Source organism: Chinchilla lanigera, unplaced genomic scaffold (genome assembly GCF_000276665.1).
Source record: "Chinchilla lanigera isolate Chin_1 unplaced genomic scaffold, ChiLan1.0 scaffold00021, whole genome shotgun sequence".
In the NCBI taxonomy this organism is placed as follows: Eukaryota; Metazoa; Chordata; class Mammalia; order Rodentia; family Chinchillidae; genus Chinchilla; species Chinchilla lanigera.
In genome coordinates, this window is record NW_004955422.1 from 28,623,839 (window position 1) to 28,645,739 (window position 21,901).

Here is a 21,901-nt window from a genome sequence, read left to right on the forward strand (position 1 = left end):
GTGCAGGGGACTCGGCGCCGCGTCCCGAGGAGGAAGCGTCCGCGGGCGGCTGGGCGGGGGCCGGGCTGGCCGCCGCCGCCTTGGGGAGAAGGGAAGTGGACGGTGTTTGGAGCTGCGAGGACTGCAAGCCTGGAGTGGCAGGGAGGGGCCCCCGCCGTGGCGCGGGGAGTTGAGACGCGGTTTGCAGAGTTCAGCCCACTTTGGCAGGCCCCTTCCCCTCCCGAGGGGAACGGGTGCCCCTCTCAGGTGCGCCACCCGGGTGCACGCCGCGGGCACCCGCGACCCCTGGCGAAGGGCACACGGCGGGGGCAGCTGGCCGGCTGGAGGGCGCGCGCAGGGGTTAAGTTGGATTTACACCTCCGCCCGCTGCTCGGGTCCTCCACCTAGTCCTCCAAGGCCGGATACTTCGGCTGTGGGGGCGGGGCAGGGAGGACGGCGTGCAATCCTCGTTTTATTCCATCCGCTTGGTTCCGAAGTGACCCTGCCTCTCTGAGCTGCGTTTGCCTACGTCTGGCTACCCTTACCCGGCCGCGCTTCTTGGGGGAAGTTTTCATTAAGCCTTGCTAATTAGCATTATTCCTGAAGAAAGGTTAAGGTTAGACCGTCCTTTTCCTTAACGGGAGCGCCCCCCCATCCCTTCTCCCTCCTCCTTCCCAAGAGCACAAAAAGCACGAAAAGAAAGTGTGAAGAGTCGAAGATCAATGGAGAAGCCACAAACCCATTAATTCAAATGCAACCCCCCCCAACATTGATTTTTCTTTCTGTCTGCTCTGAGGGGAGATGAATAACCTCCTGATTTCACCTGAAATGGTGTTTGGACTCTGTGATTTCCTCCTTTTTCTGAGGATTGTGCCCTGAAATAGACTCTCCCTTGAGATAAAGCCCTACTTATCCCAGAGTCACCTGGGACCCCCTGAATACACCCCTTCCCCCCACACACACTGGGTCGGGAGGTCTGGGGAAAGGTGTTGGGGTTCTCCTTCCTCTTCTGGGGAGACCCTCTGGTGATGGGACCAGATCCCCTGGCTGGACCCTGAAACGTGGTTCTGGGCAGTGAGTTGGTTGGGGGGAAAGGCCCATTTATGGCCCAGCCCCTAGTGAGTAGTTTAACGCCCAGGTAGTAAATTTCCCCTTCATTGGAAAGCCATTAGGGCCTGACTCTATCCTTGAATAGCAGCCCCTGTCTAATCCGGGCTCAGGCTGGGCTTGCTCCAAAGAGCAGGATTGTAAGACTGCTTCTCCTCTTCTAACTGGGTGTCCCAACTCCATTCAGCACTTTCCTGCTGAGCTGGAGCAGCAGAGCACCCTAGGGCCTTCCAGCTGAGAAGGCCAACTTTGAGGAACTTCTCCCGTGACCTTGGCCACCCTAGGGTAGCAGGGAGCTGGTCCGACCGTGAGTTGCTCAAGAACTTTTTATCTTGTCTGCTTTGTGAGTTCTTTTCTTGGAAGGACAGTGCTGTCCGGGATTAGCTCACAGTGGTTCCCCTCCAGCCCTCTTCCTGTCTGGAAGAGCCCTGCCCACTGGAGCTCATCTCTCCAGCTTTGCTTCTAAAGAGACCCCTGTTAATGGCAGGGGCTCGGAGTATCAGTGAGGCCCTCATGGTGAGGAATGCTGGGAAGACAGCCAGTTGTCTTTGCTAAGGAACAAAAGCCCATTTTACACTCCATACACTAGTAGGAAGGTGTGGGGTATGCTCACTCCTGCACACCCTGCACTGCCACAGGGAACAGTGGGCACATATGTGTGAGCACTGTTATGAGAGAGAGAGAGAGAGAGAGAGAGAGAAAGAGAGAGAGAGAGAGAGAGAGAGACTAAAGTATGCTAGGTGATTGGCTGGCTCAGCCCTCCCCACTTCCCATTTCCCAGAAGAGCTTGTGTGGTGTGGCTGGTGAGCAGAGGAGGCCTTTAGCAGGAAGGAGTGGAATTGTGCAGGGAGTGTCCCCAGAAGGTTGGCCTTCTCCTCTAGTGGCCAGGTGAAGCTTGGGGTGTAGTATGAAGCAGCAGCCTCGGAAGCCTCCAGGACTCAGGAGCTACCTCAGACTACCCTGTTTCATTCTCATCATAACAGGGATCTGAACCCGTGCTCCTTGGATCTTGAGGGTTTTGATTTCCCTTGATAAGCCATCTGGTAAACTGAAATGGTTAAGTTTGGGTCGCATGCAGTTCAGCATCTCCTTGGCATGCTGAGAGGCCATGTACCCAGGGCTTGCAAGCATGGAGACAGGCCTGCAGGTGCTCTGGAAGGAGGTCCCTGACCCTGGGTGGAGAAGCTGCACCTCCTACCACATCTTGGTGTCCACCTGTTTGGTGTAGAGCTGGTCTGGGCAACCGCCCCAGCCTGGTGTTCTTTCTGGCTGCCCAGCAAACCCAGGGGCAGTGCAGAAAGAGGTCTGTTTCCTGCCTGGCCCAGAAACATCCCCTGCATATCCCCACCCCTGCCTTCCTCTGAAACACATACTCGGGGCTCCTGCTCAGGGCTTAGGGCTTACGCTTGCAGTAAATTCTCTGCAAATCCTCCCCCTTTTCTTTCTCAAGCAAGGGGTAGGGGTAGAGTTACAGTTCAGAGGAGAGGCCTGGAAAATATTGTGTGGGGCACGCCCAAGGATCCCAAGTCCTGGAGGATACAAATGGCTGGATTTCAGAGGCACCAGGAGCCCAGTTCCAGAGAAATTGACCCCAGTTGTAAAATAATCAGGTTACTGATAGCACCTGCCCATAGTTACAAGCCATGGATACAGGCCTGTTTCCACCATTTCCTTCCTTCATCTCCCATTTTCCCCTCCTCCTGGGCTTCGCAGTGGTTGGTGCTAGCTGGCCTGCCCAGGAGGAAGGGCTTCAGAGCTGGGTGGAGAGTAGCTGAACCTGCCTGTGAATTTTGGACTGAAGATAAGCGCAAGGGAGAGTTTGGTCAGCTCCTGTCTCTGCCTGGAGTCAGGGCTGCTGGGTTGAGGTGTATCCCAGAAACTGACCAGGTGCCGCTTTTATGAAGTGCAGTTTACCTTGTTGCCCTGTGGCCCTAAGGGCTCAGACCCTCTGGTGCTGAATATATGATGGACTTTTATTGCCAGCTGGGCAAGGCTATAGGCTTCACAATGTCCGAGGGCAGAAACTAGAGGAACCAGGGGACAGCTGCTTCGCCAGCCACACAGTCCTGGGTGAAAGAACCCAGAAGCAATGGATGGTACATAGTTGTATTTTCTGATGACAGTTTCATTGAAGATTGTTAACGGAAAAGGAGAAGTTAGCCCAAATTCTGTTAAGATTCCAGGAGGGAAAAGCAAGGAGTGACTGACTTGTGACCTCTGGGTGGTGGTGGAGTCTCCTTGGTCCCAGCACGGGCCTGAGGCCTCACCACTCTCCAACCTGCACTGACTGCCTCCTGCAGGGCCCACTGGACTTGGGTGATGGCCTCTGAATTATGTGTGCTGGAAATTACCTGGGTAATTAGCCTGCTTTTGCAGCTTCTCTGGGCGTGGCTGGGTGCCTGGACATATAGCCTCTGTCCCTCTGCAGCAGTGGGCCTGCACCCGTAAAGAGCTAGGGTTCTGCTGCAGCCGGCAGTATGCTGAGGGGGTCTTGGGAAGGTTGCTTCTCCAGGCCAGCCCTAAAAGTATGGGTGTCCAAGGTGTCCTTGTCAGTCTGACCAAAACTGATCTGGTTTTGGAAGAGCCTGTTTTCTGAAAAGTTAGACACGATTTCTTCTTAAAAAATTGCTGTAGCGGAGAGGGTGTCAAACTCCTAGACCTACTCCTCACAAAACTGGGGCTTATGTGGCAGAACCCTGGGGGCTGTGGGAAAAATACATTGGGTAACTGGATAGGAGCCCCACAGGCCCCCTGCTCACCAAGTGGGTCAGGATTTTTAGCAGGTCCCTGTCCTTAGCTAACAAGGTCTGAAGGATAGGAGCCCCATTTTAGCCCTCGGTGTCCCTAGTGCAACACTAGCACGCAGTAGATGTGCAATAATATGCATCAGTTGGTTGGAGGGAGAGTGAGCAGGTATATATGTGCAAATATGGTCCCATGGCCCATCATTCCCTTGGGGTCTCACCTTGTCATTAAGGATTTGAGTTCTTGGGTTGAAGGAGGTGTGTATGGTGACTCTGTGACGTAGGCTGTGCGTGCACACTGCCTGGATTCAGACCCTACCCTGCCGCTGGTGCTGTGCCAGTGGGCAGTTGGTTGATTCGAGCTTTGAGGGACAGTTACTAGATCGGGAGATGGACCTGTTCGGGTGCCAGCTTTGCAGGGCCATTGTGAGGAAATCCCGTAAACCCCCTGCCCCGAAGCCCCACATGTATGGGCACTGGATGCTCTTCATTATGGGGTGACTTCAGTGTCACTGTGAAACATTCTGCCTGTTCCCTATGGGACCTGTCAGGGCAGAGCCAGGTGGAGTCTCCTTGGATGGACAGTTCAGCCGTCTGAGCCAGAGAAGCCGAGCGTGGGTGGCTGGCAGCTGCAGGAGGGCCCAGGTTTTCCTATGGTTCCCATTCAAGAACTATGCGCAGTGGGACCAGAGTCCTTAATTGTCAAATTAATGCAGTGTCCTCATTAAACACAACATCATGCCAAGCAATTCAGTTTATTCAACAAGTCTTGCTGGCCTCGTGGGGGATTCAGAGAACGTGCAGCCTGTCCCACTCTTTCTCTTCCTTCCTTCCTCTCTCTCTCTTTCTTTCTTTGGTGCTGGAGGTGGAACCCAGAGCCTTGCCCATCTTGGGCAAAGGCTTTGTCACTGAGCACCAGCCCCTAGTCCCACTCTTGGAAAGGTGTAGGGTTTTCTTTTTGTTTTTTTTTTTTTTCCGGTACCGGGAATCGAACTCACGTCTTCGCGCTTGCCAAGCAGGCGCTGTGCCGCTGAGCTAAATCCCCAGCCTCAGGTGTAGGGTTTTCTTGAGAAAGATGCAGCTGCGAGCCACAGCACGGTGGCTGCTGTGCTGGGCAAGTGGTGCGGGCAGGCATCTCCGCGGGGCCCCAGAGATGCAGCTGGATTGACGGAGAAGGTTGCGCCAGGAAAGGGGTTTTGAAACACAGCAGTGGGCTTTCTAGGGAAGGGACAGCTTGGGACAGAGGTTTGGGCGTGGAAAGGAGAGGGTGGCTAGGCCTTGGTGATGGCACAAATCTGGCTTTACCACTTGCTGGCGCGTGTGCTTTTAGCTTTTGGAAACCCTGTTTCCTCCTCGGTAGGATGGACTAAGAACTGTGCCTACCTGGTGGGCCTTGGGGAGACGGTGGATAGAAAAGACAAACAAGGGAAGCACTTGGTACCTGAAAAGCTGCGGCCCGTGTTGTCCCGACAGACATGGCAGAGTGTGGAGCCTTCTCTGCACCCCAGCTGCCCCCTGCTCCTGCGCCCGTGAGCACCCCTGGGTTTTTTGGGGTGCTTCACAAGCCTTGAGCCAGCCAGAGGGAAGGGATAGGCCCTGCCCCAGTGACATGCACCTCGGGAGGGGACACTCCTTTGTGGCTGTGCTGCCCACCCTTGACTGCAGAAGCCTCCTGTTGCTTTGCAGACCCAATAGCAGTGCCTGGCTATTGTTGACTGCCTGGATTGCAGGCCACGTGGACCCGTGCATCCCCATCCTCACCTCCTGCAGCCTCGCTTAGTGCCCCCACCTTGAGCATTCTGGCAGTCCTGTCCTGCAGATCACTCTCCCCCACCTCCTCCCCATTATTTTGCTTTGTAGCCCTTGTGACCACCAGTATTAGGCGTTTTTCTGCATATTGTCTGTCTCCTCCACCAAGTGGTAAGTGCCAGGAAGGCAATGACTGGCCTGGTCCACAGCTTACTTTCCCAGTACATAGCCAGGGGCTGGCCCATAGTCGGTGTTCAGTAAATACTTGGTGAATGAGAGAGTGAAGAGTTTAAGCAGGTGGTGCTTTCCAGTGCTCAGAGGATGCCCAGTCTAATTTGTGTGTGTTCCAACAATTCCCAAGGGTCTTCCTGTTTCTGCACCATGCAGAGATGAGGATGTCCTGCTCCTGGCTCCCTGAATCTGGCCAGTGGGGAAGATGGAAAGGAGAGCACTTGCCCAGTGGTCTTGCTTTGTACCTCCAAGGGACCCCCCACACACACACTGCCACCGCCCCTGTCTGCACAATGTTAGTGCTGGGGAGAGTTTTGCCCCTTCGTACCCTTCTGGAAGAGAGAGGCTTTTGCCTGCAGTGAGTGAGCAGTGAGCAGGAGCAGGTTTTCAGGAGGAAGGCTGTGCTGGAGCAGACAGCCTGCAGGCGGGAGACCTGAGTGCCGGGGTGTGTGTGTGTGTGTGTGTGTGTGTGTGTGTGTGTAGCACATAGGGGCTTCGAGCCCATACAGTGGCCCAGCTCCTGTCCTCTGGACCCAGCACCAAGGGTCCTCTGTGGCTGCGCAGAAGCTGTGAATTCCAGGAAACTCCCTGCCAGCCGTCGGTGGGGGAGGGCATGGAGGCTGATGGCCGGTTCCCTAGTGCTCAGAGCAGATGTGCCTGCCCCAGGGACAGCAGCCCATGAAAGTTCAAACCAAAGTGTGTTTGCTCACTATAAAAGAGACGTCTGTGAGGGCCCTGGAGGGGAGGCTTGGGGTTGCCGTGCCAGAGTCCTGACTGGGCCCACAGAGGCCATTGTATCTTGCTGGGATGGGGGAGGAGGGGGGCAAAGCCAGAACTCTGGGAGTGGGGAGTGAGCTGCTGGGTCATCTTTCCTGCATTTTACAGCCAGCTCCCAAACACAGTTGCTTGCTGCTCCTGAAAGAGGCTGGGCCAGAAGGAGGTGGGGTCCCTTCCTGCTGGAGGGCTGGATTGAAGGGGCCCCGCCCCGGGGGTTCCCAGATGACTGGCCAAGGGCTCGCTGAGAGGGAAGAGGAGGCTGCAGGCGTGGTCCTCTCCAGCAGGCCATCCGGCTGTTTGTAAGGCCCTGGAGGCCCCCCAGGCTCTTAAGCCTGAACCCCCTTTGCGGTCTGATGGGAACCCTGGCCCGCCCCACCCCCTTCCTCCTCTACACTTCTAGGGCTGGCCTTTTCAGCTCTGGAAGCCGCCCAAGAGCATATCTTTGAAGCACAGCAAAGGTTAGGAAGGAGGAAGACAGAAATGTCCTCTGGGCCGGGGGAGTGGGAGAAAGGAATTCCATGCATGCTCCACAGGAGTCAGAGGCAGGCCTGGAGGGGGCAGCCAGCAGCCTCCTTAGTGCCTGGTCTGTCCTGCTACCCACTGGGGGCTGCCTGCCCTGCTCGGAGGGAGCCCTCTTCCCTGGCTCGGGTGGGAGCCGTGGCCCTTGTTTACAGCACTGGTTTCAACCTTGGTTCACAAGGGTAAGAGCCAGGCCCTGCTATCCGCCCTTACAGGATGTGAGACCTCGTAATTGTCTTCAATTACAGACAGGGAGGCCGACAGGAACCAGAGCCCAAGCTGCTTCCACAGGGGCGGGGATGTGCCACCCAACCCTCACTGCAAGGTTTGGGGGGCTCTCTGTGCCCCCTCAGGCCCTTCCAAATGCCCCCAAGCCCTGGATACACTCAGAAGGCTGCCTGGGGCCCTGGGAAAGCCACTACTGTTGAACGCGGGCCCTCTTTGTCTCTCTCAGGATGAGACCTCTGTAAGCAGTGAAGACTTTGATATGAATGACTCCACATGGATGTCCGCTGACCCACACCTGGCCTCCAGCCTGAGCCCCAGCCAGGACGAGAGGATGCGGAGCCCGCAGAACCTCCACAGCCAAGAGGATGGTGAGTGCCCTAGGCAGCCGGTGGGGTGGGAGCGGGTTGTCCTGTGAGTGGCTGTGCGGATTCTGGGTGGGGGTTTTGGCTGGGTGGGTCTGCTTGGATTCTGGGGTAAGGACAGGGTGAGGATCCTGGGCTGGCACTGCTGTACTTTGAGCTACCTCCAGCGTTTCTAGTGTCTCTGTGGGCCCCACTGTCCCCAGCCCCAGTTCCAGAGCTAGCAGGTCGCTCCTTCCAAAGGCAAATGGGCAGAGCCCTTGGGCTGCGGCCAGTGGGTATCACGCCTATTTGATTGCTGCGGTGCTCCAGAGCTGGTGGGATGTGGATTTCAAAGTTGTCAAGATGTGGTCTTGGAAGGTAACATGATGTGCCTGGCCCGGAGCAGTTCAGCTGCCCAGCACTAGAATCAAGAAAGCTAGCTCTGGGACAGGGCCACCTGACAAGTGACCAGGCAGCGCAGGTTTTCACTGCATACCCCGGCCTCCATAGCCATCCAGGGCTGCTCTGGGAATAGAGGCTTTCTTCTGGGGGCTGGAGAGCAGGGTCAGGCGCCAGGTTCTGGAGGAAATGTGGCGGGTTGGGCTCTGGGGCTGTGGTGTCTGCCTCAGTTTGAAACATTGTGGCCAGGGAGTGGCACCTATGATCAGAGTGCCCTGGTAGGGCTCTGATCTCCAGGGAGTCTGTGACTGGGCCTGGGGGATGGCCTGAAGCTAGGCCTCAAAAGAACTGGGGTGTAGGAGCTGACAATTAGGAGGGGTCGAAGGTCACAGCCTGGAATGTAGGAGGGAGGCACAGGGTTAAAAAGGGGTGTAATGTTAACTCTGTGAAATGGGTTAGCCTTAAAGAGTAAATAAGGGGTAAGAGCCTTGCAGTTTGGGTCAAAGTTCGTCTCCATGGCAGAACCCACACGCCTGCCTCCCAACTGCCCTCTCAGCCTGAATCCTGCTTTGTCTGGGAGGAGACACAGCCTTCAGGCAGCTGGAGGTGTCTGGGCCAGCAGCTGGGGAGCCCAGGGGGTGGCTGTGTGAGGAGTGGGGTGCAAGGCTGCTGGGAAAGAAAAGGCCTTTGTGCCTCAATGTCTCAGGAGGTCAGCGAGACCCCGCATGTGTGCTGTGAGCCTCACAGACCGCTGCCCAGTGTTCCCACGGGGTGGGGACCAGGTGGGGGTGACCACATGCTGCTGGGGGCTCTGGGCTGGGACGCGCCCAACCCAGACATTGACCTCCTGCCTCATCTGAGCTGATTGAGGGCCACACCCAAAGTCACCAAGGGCCATGCCAGCAATGCTCAGCCAAGAACCATCCATTGTACCTTCCCAAGAAGAAGCCAGAACATTTCTAAAAGCCCAGAGTAATAATACAGTATCCTCCTATGTGTTCCCAGAAAAGTCTTGTGCTGCTATTCCTTACAGCCACCCTGTGGGAGAGGGGTCACTGTCTGAGACACTTCCTGGGGAGATGGGGTGGGCCAGGACTCTCAGGACCAGGCACCAGACGGTAGAGATTCCGTGGGGACCAGGGGGGTCCTCAGCATGTTGCCAGCGGTTCAGAGCTTGACTGATGATGCGGATGAGGAAGGGAGTAGTAAAGTGGCTGCAAGGGTCATTTTGTCCTGCAGCTGTCCACAGGAGCCCAGCATGGGGTGATCCCAGGGGTGGGTGTAGGGCTGAGGAAGACTGGCTTGCTGACAGGACAGAGTATTCATCAGGGTCGCCGGGCAGAGCTGGAGACAGGAGGAGGTGCTGACCACAGTACCAATTTAGTTATTTAATCAGCAGCTGTATCTGGACACTGGGTTGATGTGCTGGCAGCGGTTGGCCTAGGCCCGATGCGGGATCCCAGGCCGTGAGAAGGCCCAGATGGCTGGTCGGGTCTCTTGGGCCTGGCCATGGCCGCTATGTCAGGCTGGAGGGTTCCAAGGAGGGTGTTGGTGAGCATGAACGTATCACCTGGACTCTGGGTTCCCAAACACTAGCTCCTCTAGGAGGGTGTGGATAGGGCGGTTCCTTTGAGGCGACCCTTCGCAGCTTTGGGGTGTGCGCTCGTGTTCCCTGTCGTTAACAAAGGCCTGGGGTAAGGACAGGGTGAGGACAGGCGAGGAGGTGGCTCTGGAGGGTGGGCCCTGCTCTCCACACCCAGCCCCGGCCCTGCTCATAACCTTATTCTGGAAGACTCCCCAGTGTACCAGCCCAGGGGCACTAGTGTGTGGCCCGTGAGCCCCGGTCCTCTGTGGATGCTGCGTGTTTGTAAGGGTGGTGTCTGAGGCTCCCGCTGCGAGATCTGTGCACTGCACCATGTCACTTTGGTCTCTTCTGCCTGCTGACTGCGGATACAGGGTGGGCCCATGGCAGAGCCTGCCAATTATCTGCTGCCCAATGAACAAACTTCAAGAGCTGACCCCAGGCACGCGATCCAGGGGAGACAGAGGCCCACTCCTTGTTGGGACAAATTGGGTTCTTTACTCCTAAGCATAGCTACTGAGCACCTGGGTCTTTTCCCTTGGCCAGAAAGGGGCAGGATCTCTCCAGCCACGCCAGTCCCTCCCCTGCTGGCCAGTGCTGTGGCCTGAGCAGTCTTAAGAAGCCAGGCAGTTGGTACAGAGTCATACCTGGTGGCAGGTTTGTGAAAGCCTTTCTTATTTTTAATTTTTTAACAAAGGCAGATGTTGGTGGGGCAGGTCCACCCTCAAGGCCACTGAAGCTGAGACTGACTGGAGAAGATCCTAGCTTTCCCCCAGGAGCCGAGCTCAGAGTCACCGGCTGGCATAGGGGCCAGCCTGCCTTGAGTCCGTTAGGCTTTGGCGTGGCCCCGGCCCTGCCTGTAGACCTTCTGTACAGGCCTCCTATGGCTCTTTCCCATTCCTGACACTTAGGTCCCTTTCCCTGCAGTCATAGGTGGTGGCGGCGGGCAGTGCTCCCTCGGTGAGGGCTCCCTCAGTCGGGGCTGTGTCTGTGTGTGTGGGAGGTCATTGCTCTTGCTCTGTCCACAGAGGAGAAAACAGGAGTGGGAGAGGCTGGGTGCCAGCCAGAGACAAGGGTGGGGGCACCACTGTTCTCTCTTCCTTTCCCGCTTTGGCAGGTGTGGGGTCACTGTGCGAGGTTCCCGCTCCTCCAGCCCTGCTGCTGAGTCCAGCTGAGACTCTGGGCTGCTTCTGGGCTCTGTGCAACATAGGAGGTGCTTGGGAAGCCGCTGTGGTCTGGCAGCTGCCTTTGGGTGTGGAGGGAGGAGGCCTAGGAGCAGCTGGTGGGGAGACTTTGTCCCGAGACTCTGGGGATTGGCATTGCCTGGGGGCTGACGTTGGTTCGTCACGATCCTTGGGGTTACCTGTTTCATGTTTGTCTTCCCCTCCTACTGGCAGCACCTGAGCACCCCAGCAGGTGCCGGGGATGTGGTTATGAGTGTGTGAGTGGGGGAGACTGTGAAAGGCACTTACACTCAGGCCCGTGGGTCGTGGGCCGCCAGGAGGCCAGGTACACAGTGCCCAGCCCGACCTCACACCCGCGCCCTCCTCCCACTTCCCTTGATGCGCTTCCTTAGGCCTCTCACTGCCCCTTCCTGAACGGAAAATGTGAGGCCTGGCCTCCAGAAGGGATGCCTGGGGTGGGGAGCGGACATTACTCACCTCCTAGGCAGACAGGAAGCCAGCGTCAGGGAGAGAGGAGGCCCTGGTCACATGGGGCAGCTTCCACCTTCTGCAGTATAGCAACTGGGGTTCCTGGAAAGGAGCTGAGGCCCCTGGAGCATTTCAGGGCTTCTGGGATCCACTGGCCATGGGGACTTGTTTCTGCCACCAGGATGGACTTCCCATCTGCAGAGCAGAGGTCTGGGACTCCCTGCCCACAGCCAACCCCTCAGGTGCCTGAGGCTGGACCACGGGAGAGAGGGTCCTCTGGCTTTCTTGGGCTGTCTGTCTGGTTTTTGTCATGCGAGTGTTGGGTGCCTTGCTGTGCAGGACCAGTGAGCCTCTGCTGCCTGCACATCCAAGAGGACTGCTCCTTGGTGGAGGAGGGACAGTGATGCAGAAGGTGTGGTCTTGCCAGGCTGCCAGCATTCGGAGGGCAGCAGCTGCGTCTCTGTAGAAAGGCATATTGGCAGGAGGCTGAGGCAAGAAGATCATGAGTTGGAAGCCAACCCAGGCTACGTAGGGCGTCTTGGTCTTCCCCTTCCCAAGTATCACATTCACTGTAGAAACTTTAGAAAAATAAAGGAGCAAAAGAAAAATTAAAATGCCAGTGCTCAGGGTGTACATTTTTCTCAAACTTTTCTGTGTATGTTGTCAAAGCTTCATTTTCTTTTCCTTTTTTTTCCATGCGTGAGTATGAGTGTGTGTGTGTGTGTGTGAGAGAGAGAGAGAGAAAGAGAGAGAGAGAGAGTTTGGTTTTTTGAGACGAAGTCTCACTATGTAGTCCAGGCTAGCCTTGCACTCACAATCCTCAGCCTTCCAAAATGCTTTGTCTTTAAAAAGGGGGTGGAGCATCAGCACATTGGAGCCCCCACCCACTTGATGGCACTCGCCTCCCTCCCAAGTCCCTGCTGAGGACCCACCGCAGGCTGTTCTGTCCACCAGCGCCTGGAGAGTCTGTCCCTCAAGTCCGGAGTATACCCAGCTCCACACTGGGAGCTCAGACAGGACTGTTTCTGTCCCACAGAGCAGGAGCCGTCTCCAAGGGGGAAGTCACTTGCCCGGGCCAAGGGGAGCAGGGCTCTCCAGGGCCAGCATTTGGGCTGTGCCTGTGAAACTCCCAGGCCCTGTCCTGGGCTTCACCCCCTCCCCACTGAAGTGTAGATGCTCAGCATATGGGGGAGGAAACCTGTGGGCTTGGGCAGCTGCAGGGCAGCAGGAGGATGCGGAGAGAGCAGGTTGGGACTTTCTAGGGCACAGGTCTCCAGAAGTTCCTTGCTGCTGCAGCAGGAAAGTCAGACAAGGCGGCCACAACCAGATGAGAGGATGGAAAGGGTCAGGGCCACCTCGGTGGGGCCAGGCGCTCCACTGCCCTGTGGTCTTCAGCAGACTGCTTGTCCTCTCTGAGCCTGTTTTCGCCTGTGGCCTGGTGGGTATGGCTGTGACCATTAGTTCTGGTGTGGCTGCAGCGGCTCTGTGCTGAAGACCAAGGCATCCTGCCTGCTGGCTCTTGCTGCTGGGGAGCAGGCCCTGCACTGTTCAGATGTGCTGACTGCTGGGAACAGCACTGGGAGCGGCAGTCCCACTCACCAGCTCTCCTCTCCTCCGGCCAGGAGCTTTCCCTGGGTCCCCTCCTCCCATCTTGGTGAGGAGGGGAAGAGCATGCACAAGCTCTTCTGCCCCAGCCCGGGCTCAGGTCGTCCCTGCCTGTCTCCACTGTGTGGCCTTCAGTAAGTCACTCCTCATCTCTGCACTGGGGGATAGTCCTGCACCCACTTTACTCTTGAAGTAGATGATGCATAGGTAGCTTGAAGGCTTATAGGTGTCCAGGCTAGTGGCGGCGTTCTCGGCTTGCTGGCACCCTCAGACTGAGAGCCTTTGGCGCAGGGTGTCAGGGACTTGCAAGGACCAAGAGATTTTCCACCTCACCCAGATTTTCAGAGCTCCTCATCAGGCCCACGTGGTCCAATCCTAGCTCTCCACACATTGGCCCTGGGCGCTCTGACCTCCCTCCACCTTTGGGCTGTGCTCCTCACCCTGCTGTGTCCTTGGGCTGGGAGGACCCATGGGACCTGCAGGCCTGGGCATGCACATCGTTTGCCCTAGCATCCTGGGGCCCTGTCCCTTCCTTCCTACATGTCCAGGACCCTGACTCCCCGAAGAGTCTGCTTCTGGATCCAGCACACCCCACCTGCCCAAGGCCGCAGGCTGGCAGCCAGCTGCAAGGTGGCGCTGCTGTCGATGCCAAAGCAGCACAGCACAGCATTGCCTCCTCTGCTGGGCGCTGGGGATGCCACCAGAGCATGGGGTTAGGTAGGTCTGTGGCCAGTGGGGAAGGGGTGCGTGGGCCTCAGGGTCAAGCCACTTGGACTCAAAGGTAGCCACCTGCACCCCCATCCATTGGCCACTTTGTTTTTTTGCTTGGTCAGAGCCCACCCTCCCCTGGGCCCACCCCTGGGAGTAGGGCAGCTCTTGCACCAGGCATCCAAAGGTCCTGGCTGCTGTAGCTGGGTCTTGGTGGACCACCCTGGTTTTGTGTCCCCCAGGGCAAGGACTGAGCCCTTTAACTAACTCTCACTGGGATAGCTTTAGAGTGAGCTTTGTTTTCTTCCTTTTTTTGACAGGGTCTTGTTAAATTGTCCAGGCTGGTCCCAAATGCACTGTCCTCCTGCATCAGCCTTTGGAGTAGCCAGGACCTCAGGCACACACCACCCTGCTTGGCTACCGCAGTGGGCTCTCAGACCACACTGCTGGTCCCCACGCCCGCAAAGCCTGGCCCTGTCTACCACCCTGCCTGCTTTTCTGAGGTGCAGATGGAACCCAGGCCTAGGCCCCACTGACCCTGTCCTCCTAGGGCATGAATGGTTTTCGCCTATTCAAGGCCCCAAAAGCCCACACCTACACTCATGGCGAGGCAGTGGCCTCCTCCCCTTCCCTTCCCTAGGAGCAGAGAGCTGGGGCCCAAGGCCTTCCAGGGATTGGCCATGGGCCATGCTGGCAGTCGTGGGTCACAAAGTGTCCATCATCAGCAGGGCTTCAGGCAGCACAGACAATGCTGGGCTGTGCTGGCCCCTGGCCCACCAAGGGACAAGACAGGCTGGGAGACGGCACCAAGAGATCCCTTTATCCCGGGAACAGGCAAGGCCTGCACAGCCCAGGCCTCGTCCAGGCTACTGGGACCCTAGATGCCTGGTGAAGACAGAGGGGCAGGTCAGGTCTGGAGGACCTGCTAAAAAAGGGGGAGGAAGAACCCATCCTCCCCACTCTGCACACCTGGAGTATTAGTCTGGGCTTGTGAGGCCCGCTGGTAAATGACAGCCCGTCCCTCACCCAGGGCATGCAGGGCCGCTCCTGACCAGCCCCTGTAGGGCAGGCCCTGCTGTGCTGGCAAGGAGGCGGGGAGGGTTGTGCACAGAGGTACCACCACCCTGAAGCCCATCTGAGGGCCACTTTCCCAGGAACCAGGAAGTAATCAGGGTTGGCGTCATCACCCTGACCTAAGGACTGGGGTGCACCGAACCTAGACCAGCTTCCGGGAGGACTGGTGGAAGGCTGGCCAGGGGCCCTCAGATGCCACACACACGCAGGCTACAGGGCCAGGCCCTGCCCCATAAATCACTCACACATGGTGGCCTGGGTGGCTCTGTTTGCACTCGGAACACACAGTGGGGGTGGGAGTGGCAGGCAGTACATCTTGGCCAGAGCAGTGTATGTTGAAGTAGAGTTTATTTTTCACTGCCTATGCTTGCTGAGGCCTGAGAGGACACAAACCAGGAAGGCCATGCAGGGGGCACTTCCCCTGAGCATAACTGGCCAGCGTGTGTTGGGGGAGGCCAGGAAGTGGGGCAGAGCAGGGCTGGGACATGGAATTAGTCCTTAGCACAGATGGGCAACTGAGGCCTGGAGAGGAACGGACCCATGAGACTTCCAGAGACCCAAGAGCACCAGGGTTAGGGCCGGTGGTACTTGGAGGAGCCATCTAGGTGCCCTTGCTCACTGGGGATGAGCTGGTGATGATCTCCGGGAGCCTCTGGCTCAGCACTGGGGTCTGCTCTTAGGGGTGGTTGTGCAAACCAGGTTTGATAAGCTACCCAGTGCCTGACACATAGGCTCTGGTACGTATTTGGTGTCCACCCCACCAAAGGCAGCATCTGTGTCTAAACCCCACAGCTTGGGCCACTTGTTCCAAGACCCAAACTCATCTGCAGCTTGGATGCCTTCCAGGGGCCTGGACTCCAGGGTCCTTACAGAGATGTGATATCAGTGTGACAAGGCAGTATAGGTCTGCACTGATACAGGTACCACTTCTGCTGGAGAAGGGCTGGCACACACTACATGGGGCCGAGGGAGAGACGAGCACAGAAAGAGTTGTTTTTTGTTTTTTTGAGACAGGGTCTCACTACGTAGGCCAGATTGGCCTTGAAAACCCTGTGATCCTCCTCCCTCAGCCTCTCGAGTGCTGGGGTTACAGGCCTGTGCCACCACACTCAGTGAAATAGATTATTAATTTCTTGCCTGGTATGTGCAGGCCCAGGGTTCAGTTATCGACAGTGCAAATAATAGTAACTTCATCCATTTCTTTTTATTTTTTTCAAAACATGGCTACCAGCAAACACCACCATATAAATGGCTTGTGCTGTTTCTGTTGGACTGCTTCTGACTCTGAGGGCCTAGGTGTGCGGTGACAATGTGGCACACATGCTGTAGCGGACTGTTTGTATCTTTGAAAGCTCTAAAAGGGTCACTGTCACTGGTTTAGATAGTGGTGGCACCTGTGTAAGGAGCCAGAGGTCCAGCAGGAACCCAGAGGCTCCTGGAGAGAAGGTGGAAGCGCCCTTGTCTCAGTGCTCTTAACCCCTTGGTGAGTCCACAGGGAAGAGCAGGGGTGTTCAGGAGGGAGAGCTGGGCAGGCAGTGGGGGCCTGAAGGCCAGGCAGAGACTGAGGGCCTCATGCAGGGGCAGGTGCCCTATGTAGCCTCATCCCCCAGGATGGTGGCATCCCGTGTCCCCCATCTGACCTCTGGGCCCCTCCCCCTTGCCTTCCTGGAGGAAGCTCTGGGTCGTCTGCCAGGAGCCTGGTGCTCCTTGGAACTATGCATCATGTAAACACGGCCCAGGCCACTGGCCTTTGTCAGAGTAGGCGGGGAGGGGAGACTGGTGAGGTGCCCAGAGCCCCGCTCCTGGCGCTCAGCAGCCCTGCCCTGTCGTCCACACTCCCTGCCTGCCTGTGGCTGTGCGGGATATGGCTCCAGCACTCCGCCTCCCCTCCTCCTCCTGCTCATCTCTTTTGTGTGTGAATTATTGATGCCCCCTCCTCACCCCTGCCTTGCCGCTGCAGTGATGGTGATGGGAACCTCACCCAGGAGCCTCACGCTGCCTCCTCCACCAGCCACACCTCTGGCCACAGGAGGCAGCCACATGCAACTGTGCGGGCTCATATGGCCTTCCCCCTTTTCCCAGCCTGGCCAAAAGGCCCGAGTGGGTCGCCCACCGGAGAGGGTGCCACTGGCTGTGGCTCCAGAGCCCAGTGTGGCGATTGGCGGCTTGCACAGAGCCAGTCTTGTGCGGGCTGCAGGGCGCTGGCGCCCACATAAGGGCATTGTTTGCCGAGGTAAAAGGAGTTTTTGTCTCCTTCTGGAGACGAGACAGAGGGAGAAACAATTTCTCCCATTCATCACTAATTCCCCCATTCGAACAGCAGCACACTGCCCCATGACAGAGTAGATGGCACGACAGGCCTCCCTGCCCGCAGGCATTCTGGGCACAGGTGGTGGGCTCAGGTCTGCGTGGACTCGGGGGTCGCCCTTTGCCGGAGCTGGGAGGCCTGGGTTTCTGGGACTGTTCGGGAGGGCCGTTGCCTTGGCTGCTTTCCCGAGGTCCGCAGGCACCTCTCTGTGCCGTTTGCATGGTCACAGGTAGGGCAGGCTGCCTGTGGGTGAGGGGCCTATTCTGGAGAGACCTCCTGCCACAGCAGCAGGGTGGGGACAAGAGGATCCCCTGGGCACCCTTAGTTCCACTTCCAGCCCCAGGTCTGGAACGGGTGCAACTAGAACACCTGGCCTGCACCCCGCAGTTATAAAATGTCAGAGCCCGAGAGGGCGTCAGCGGCAACTCCCTGGACCCTAGATAAGAGGAGCCCAGGAGGTGGCTGTGTCCAAGGTCACGCAGACAGCAAGGCCCTGCCGCCACTTGGCCCGGGCCTGCCATGTCATTTGGGTGTGGGGTCAGGTGCCTGTCCATCTCTTTTGTGAATCTTGTAAGGGGCCGAGGGTCCGGGCCCAGCTGCCTTTGCTCCCTCTTTTTCCAGTAGCAATGGTGCGGGGTTGTCAGCCAGTCCCCATGTGGGTACTGAGCAGGGCAGTTCAGCCTGTGATTGCTGAAAGACCAAAGCAGACACATGTGACACAAACCAGCCTCCAGCGAGCTTTGGCAGTAAGGAAATTAATCGCTCCCATAGCCAGATAGTCTGGGGCAGTGATGGTGAAACTATGGCACACATGTTGTTTTAAAACAAAAGATGTTAATATATGAGTTTTTGTTTTGTTTTCAAAACTAAAGCCTCATTATTCAGGTTTAATTGCAGTCTTGGCACTTGTGATAAATAAGTGGGTTCTGAGTTTCAGTTTGGGCACTCATCTCTAAAAGGTTTGTCATCACTGGTCTAGGGCCACCTTGGGTTTCAGGTCTAGATGGCACCCTGCTAGCTTCAGGATGGATCCCCTGCCCAGCAGGCTCAGCTGTCCCGGGCTGGAGAAAACCCAGGGCTGAGTCTGGTGGGTCCCGATCGCTGTGGTGGGTGGTGCAGACTAGCCGAGCCTGGGGCACTTGTTCACCCTGGGGAACACCGGAAGATGCAGGTGCCCTCACCCAAGGAAGGAATGTGGCTTCTGGAAAGGCAGGAGTGATCTGTCAGAGGCAGCTCGCAGGGGGGCTGGGCACAGGCCACGGGCACAATAAACACAATAGTATCGTGAGATGGTCACCATGCCAGGAAAAATAGGCAAAGGGGTCAGTGTGTCAGAGCGAGGGAGGGGGCTGGCCAGGGAGGTCTTCCTGAGATATGACCTTTCAGCAGAGCCCTCAAATCAGCGAACAAGCCAGGGGGACAGCCAAGGACAGTGTAGCAGGAGGAGGGACAGCAAACGCAAAGGTCAGGTCCACAGCGGGAGCAGGGTGAGGGGAGCAGTGGGCCCAGGGAGGGCATCAGGCCGCAGCCAGGATCACACTGCTGCCCACGGGAGTGGTGGATCGACTTCCCAGAGCAGCATCTTGACCCCTTGCCCTTTTGGGGCTTCAGCTGTCACGCAGGTCCCAAGCCCCTTGGGACCAACCTTCAGGCTGCCTTCCCTAGAGTGGTTGTGCGGAGCTCGATCCAGAGCCAGTGCCAGGATGGGGGCAGAGGGCTTCCTTGAGGAGTGTGCTCAGGCTGGCAGGGGGTCCCGGGTAGAAGTCAAGGGTGGGAAAGCGGGCACCCTCCTCTTTGGAGCCCAGCTCCTCTAGGCTGCTTGTGTTGCTTTCTTGCTTGGAGAGCTTGAGCCCAAGGCCAGCAGCCTGTCTTTTTCTGCTGGTGCCCAGTGGCCGCTTGGTCTGTCACCCAGCAGGCGCTGAGGAAAGCAAGGGGAGAGGCACGAGCAGCTCTCCCAGGCTTTTTGTCCTCCCCGCTTCCCTGTGCCCACCCCCCGCTCTGGCACTGTGCCAGGCTCCCTCTGGTCAGTGCTCCAGTCTGGGAAAGACTGGGGGGTAGGAAGTGGGTGGGAACATTCTTGGAGGGGGTCTGCTCTATACCAAGAATTATCTACACCTTGTAAATCTTACTTTACTGAAGTGAGAGCCATTTTGAAGGGAAGTTGAGGCACAGGGAGGAGAAATGGCCTCTTCAAGTTTACATAGCTCGTGTCCACACAGCTCCTCTGCATCCTACTAGAACCCTTGGGCCTCCCTGGGTGGCAGATTGTGGGGCCCCCTTCATAGGCAGCCCATGTAAGGTGGCAGTCAGTAAGCCATGCTGGGGAACATTGCCCTGTGATTTTTTTTGTCACTCAAATGAGGGCTGTGTGTGTGTGACGGGGTTTCCCTCCGCCAAGTACAGCTTGGGTAAACTGGGTAGCAGCAGATGGAGCTTGTGTGAGGGGGCCCGTGGACCTGTTTGAGGTTTTGATTTTGCTTGGGTTTTTGTGGCAACCTATAGCATAAAATTTGTCATCTTAATCATTTTAAGTAAACAGTTCGGAAGCATTAAGTGTATTCATAGTGCCATATAACTAGGACCATGGTTGCCTCCTTGTACAGCATAAACTTTTTCATGACCCCCAGAATAGAAACTCTGTACTCATTAAGCAAAAACACCCTATTTCCCCCTCTCCGCAGTCCCAGGTAACTTCTTATCTACTTCCTGCCACTATGAATTTGCCTATTCTAGATATGCATGCAAGTGGAATTGTTCATTCCTTACCCTTTTGTATCAGGAATATTTCCCATAGCATGATGTTCTTAAAGTTTTTTGTTGTTGTTGTTTTTGTTTTTGTTTTTTTCTGGTACCGGGAACCGAACTCACAACCTTGCGCTTGGCAGGCAGGCGCTTTGCCGCTGAGCTAAATCCCCAGCCCCTGATGTTCTTAAAGTTCATCTGCATAGTAGCATGTATCCAAGTGTATGGCTGGCTAACATTTCATTGTATGGACAGGTCACATTTTACCTACTCATTCTTTACTTAAGGTTTTTCTCAAATGTCATCAATGTCAATCAGTCACCAATATTTTTTATTATTATTATTATTATTATTATTATTATTTGGTACCAGGAATCGAACTCAGGTCCTTGCACTTGCCAGGCAGGCGCTTATGCCACTGAGCTATATCCCTGGCCCAGTCACCCATATTTTAACATCTGGATATTTACATAATGGTGCAGATTTCTGGTTTCTTCTAAAAGCTTGGGATACATGGCCACATGAGGTCCTGGCTCCTGGTGTCTCAAGCCTCTCATCTGCCTGTTTCCCTTACCAGATTCTGGTGACATCTGAGGACAGGGAAGAAGGTGCCACCACTGGAGCCAGTGCTGTTGTTTCTTGGCTAGGCAGCACAGGTCCACACCCTGAGGCAGAGGCTGCCAGCACAGCTTGAGGAAGCAGGATGTGGCCCCTGTCAGGCCCCAGGCCAAGTAGGCCCAGGAGGGGAAGAGGGTCCATCCTTCTGCGGCAAGCCTGGTTAGAGAGGCAGATGGCAGGGTGTGACACTGCAGCTGGCCTTGGGTCTGATGCTTGTGTGAATGTAGTGACTGCTGGTCTGGGGCCCATGAAGGAGCAGGTCCCTAGAGGAGAAATGTAGATCCCTCCAAGGTCAAGCAAGTGGCCTCTGGAGAGAGAGGCTGAGTGAGGTTCATGCCTGCAAGGTGGGCTAGGAATGGGTCATGGGAGCTGAGCATCCGTTCTTGCACCCCAGCTGCAGGGGCTTCTCTGGCTCAGACCCTGTCTGGTATGGGATCAGCCCTGGCCAGGGAAGGAAGCATGGTGCAGGGTGCATTCTTAGAACTCATGTACCTGCCTCCTCCCCAGGGCAGCAGAGGAGGGAGGTGACCCTGAAGGCCAACTGGACGTCCCAGCTGGAAGGAACATGGCAGGCAGAGCCCAGGAGATGTGAGGCTGGTGGGGCTGGGCAGGCTGAGAGCACACAGCAGGTCCTGCACTCAATGCCGTGGGACACCAGGGAGCCATGAGAGGGCAGGACCAAGGGTGTCAGCAGGGTGGGCAGAAGGAAGACCTGGGTGTGGTTTGGTGGGTGGAGGGCAGTTGGTGTCCTTCCCATAACTCACTTTCCAAGTTACCCATGAGGTTCCCTACTGTGCATCTGGCCTTCCAAGAGAGCTGACACCCTCTTTGCGGTCTTCAGTTTGGTTCTCCGTCTGGGACAAGGCCAGCACACAGCAGGTGCTCAATAAATATCACCAGGTATTTTGTTCATTCCACATATATCTAGACTGGTTGCTGGAAATAGTGCCAGAAGAAAACCAGACCTATCTGTGAGGGAAAAGGAGGAGGAGGGATAGGTGGTGAGGTCCCAGAGGTAGCCCAGAATAGGCCAGGGGTGAATGGGAGAGAGGGAGCTAGTGGGGAGCCACACTGGCTTGCAGTGGAGCCCACAGGATGGAAGGGAGCTCTGGAGCCAGGCTGCCCTGAGAAGGAGGTAGTGGTGGAGGCAGGCGCAGGCGGCAAAGCCTGGCCCAGGGGACCTGCCGCGGCCGAGGGGGAGGGGGGCCACTGCTCCGCTCTTCTCCCATCCCCCTCTGCCCAGGGCCCTGGCTGCTTGATAGGCAGCCCGGTCCCGCCCCCAGGCAGCCAGAATGCCAGTGATTGGTTGGGATGCTAGAGCCGCTCGGTAGCCATGGGGACGCTCTGGAGGTGCGCGTGCCTAGCACCAGGGACTAAATCTTCATAATCTGCTGGCTGGGAGGATGGGGGTGGGGTCCAGCACGACCCTGGCCTGGGGGAAGGGGCGGTCAGGGCTCCCCGTGGCCGTTCCTCCTCCACCGGGCTGGGTGCTGGGGCAGACCTGCCAGGGCACCTGGGCGCCACCGGGAACCACGCGA

General features: G+C 56.9%; 1 protein-coding gene across 1 annotated transcript in view; it reads left to right on the plus strand.

The window, feature by feature from the left end:
• The window catches only part of Nol4l (nucleolar protein 4-like), an 83,235-nt gene that overhangs the window by 48,090 nt on the left and 13,244 nt on the right, over positions 1-21,901 (plus strand). Inside the window, exon 6 of the mRNA XM_013513842.1 lies at positions 7,561-7,702. Coding sequence (XP_013369296.1) covers positions 7,561-7,702 — 142 coding nt within the window. The remainder of the gene's footprint in view (positions 1-7,560; positions 7,703-21,901) is intronic.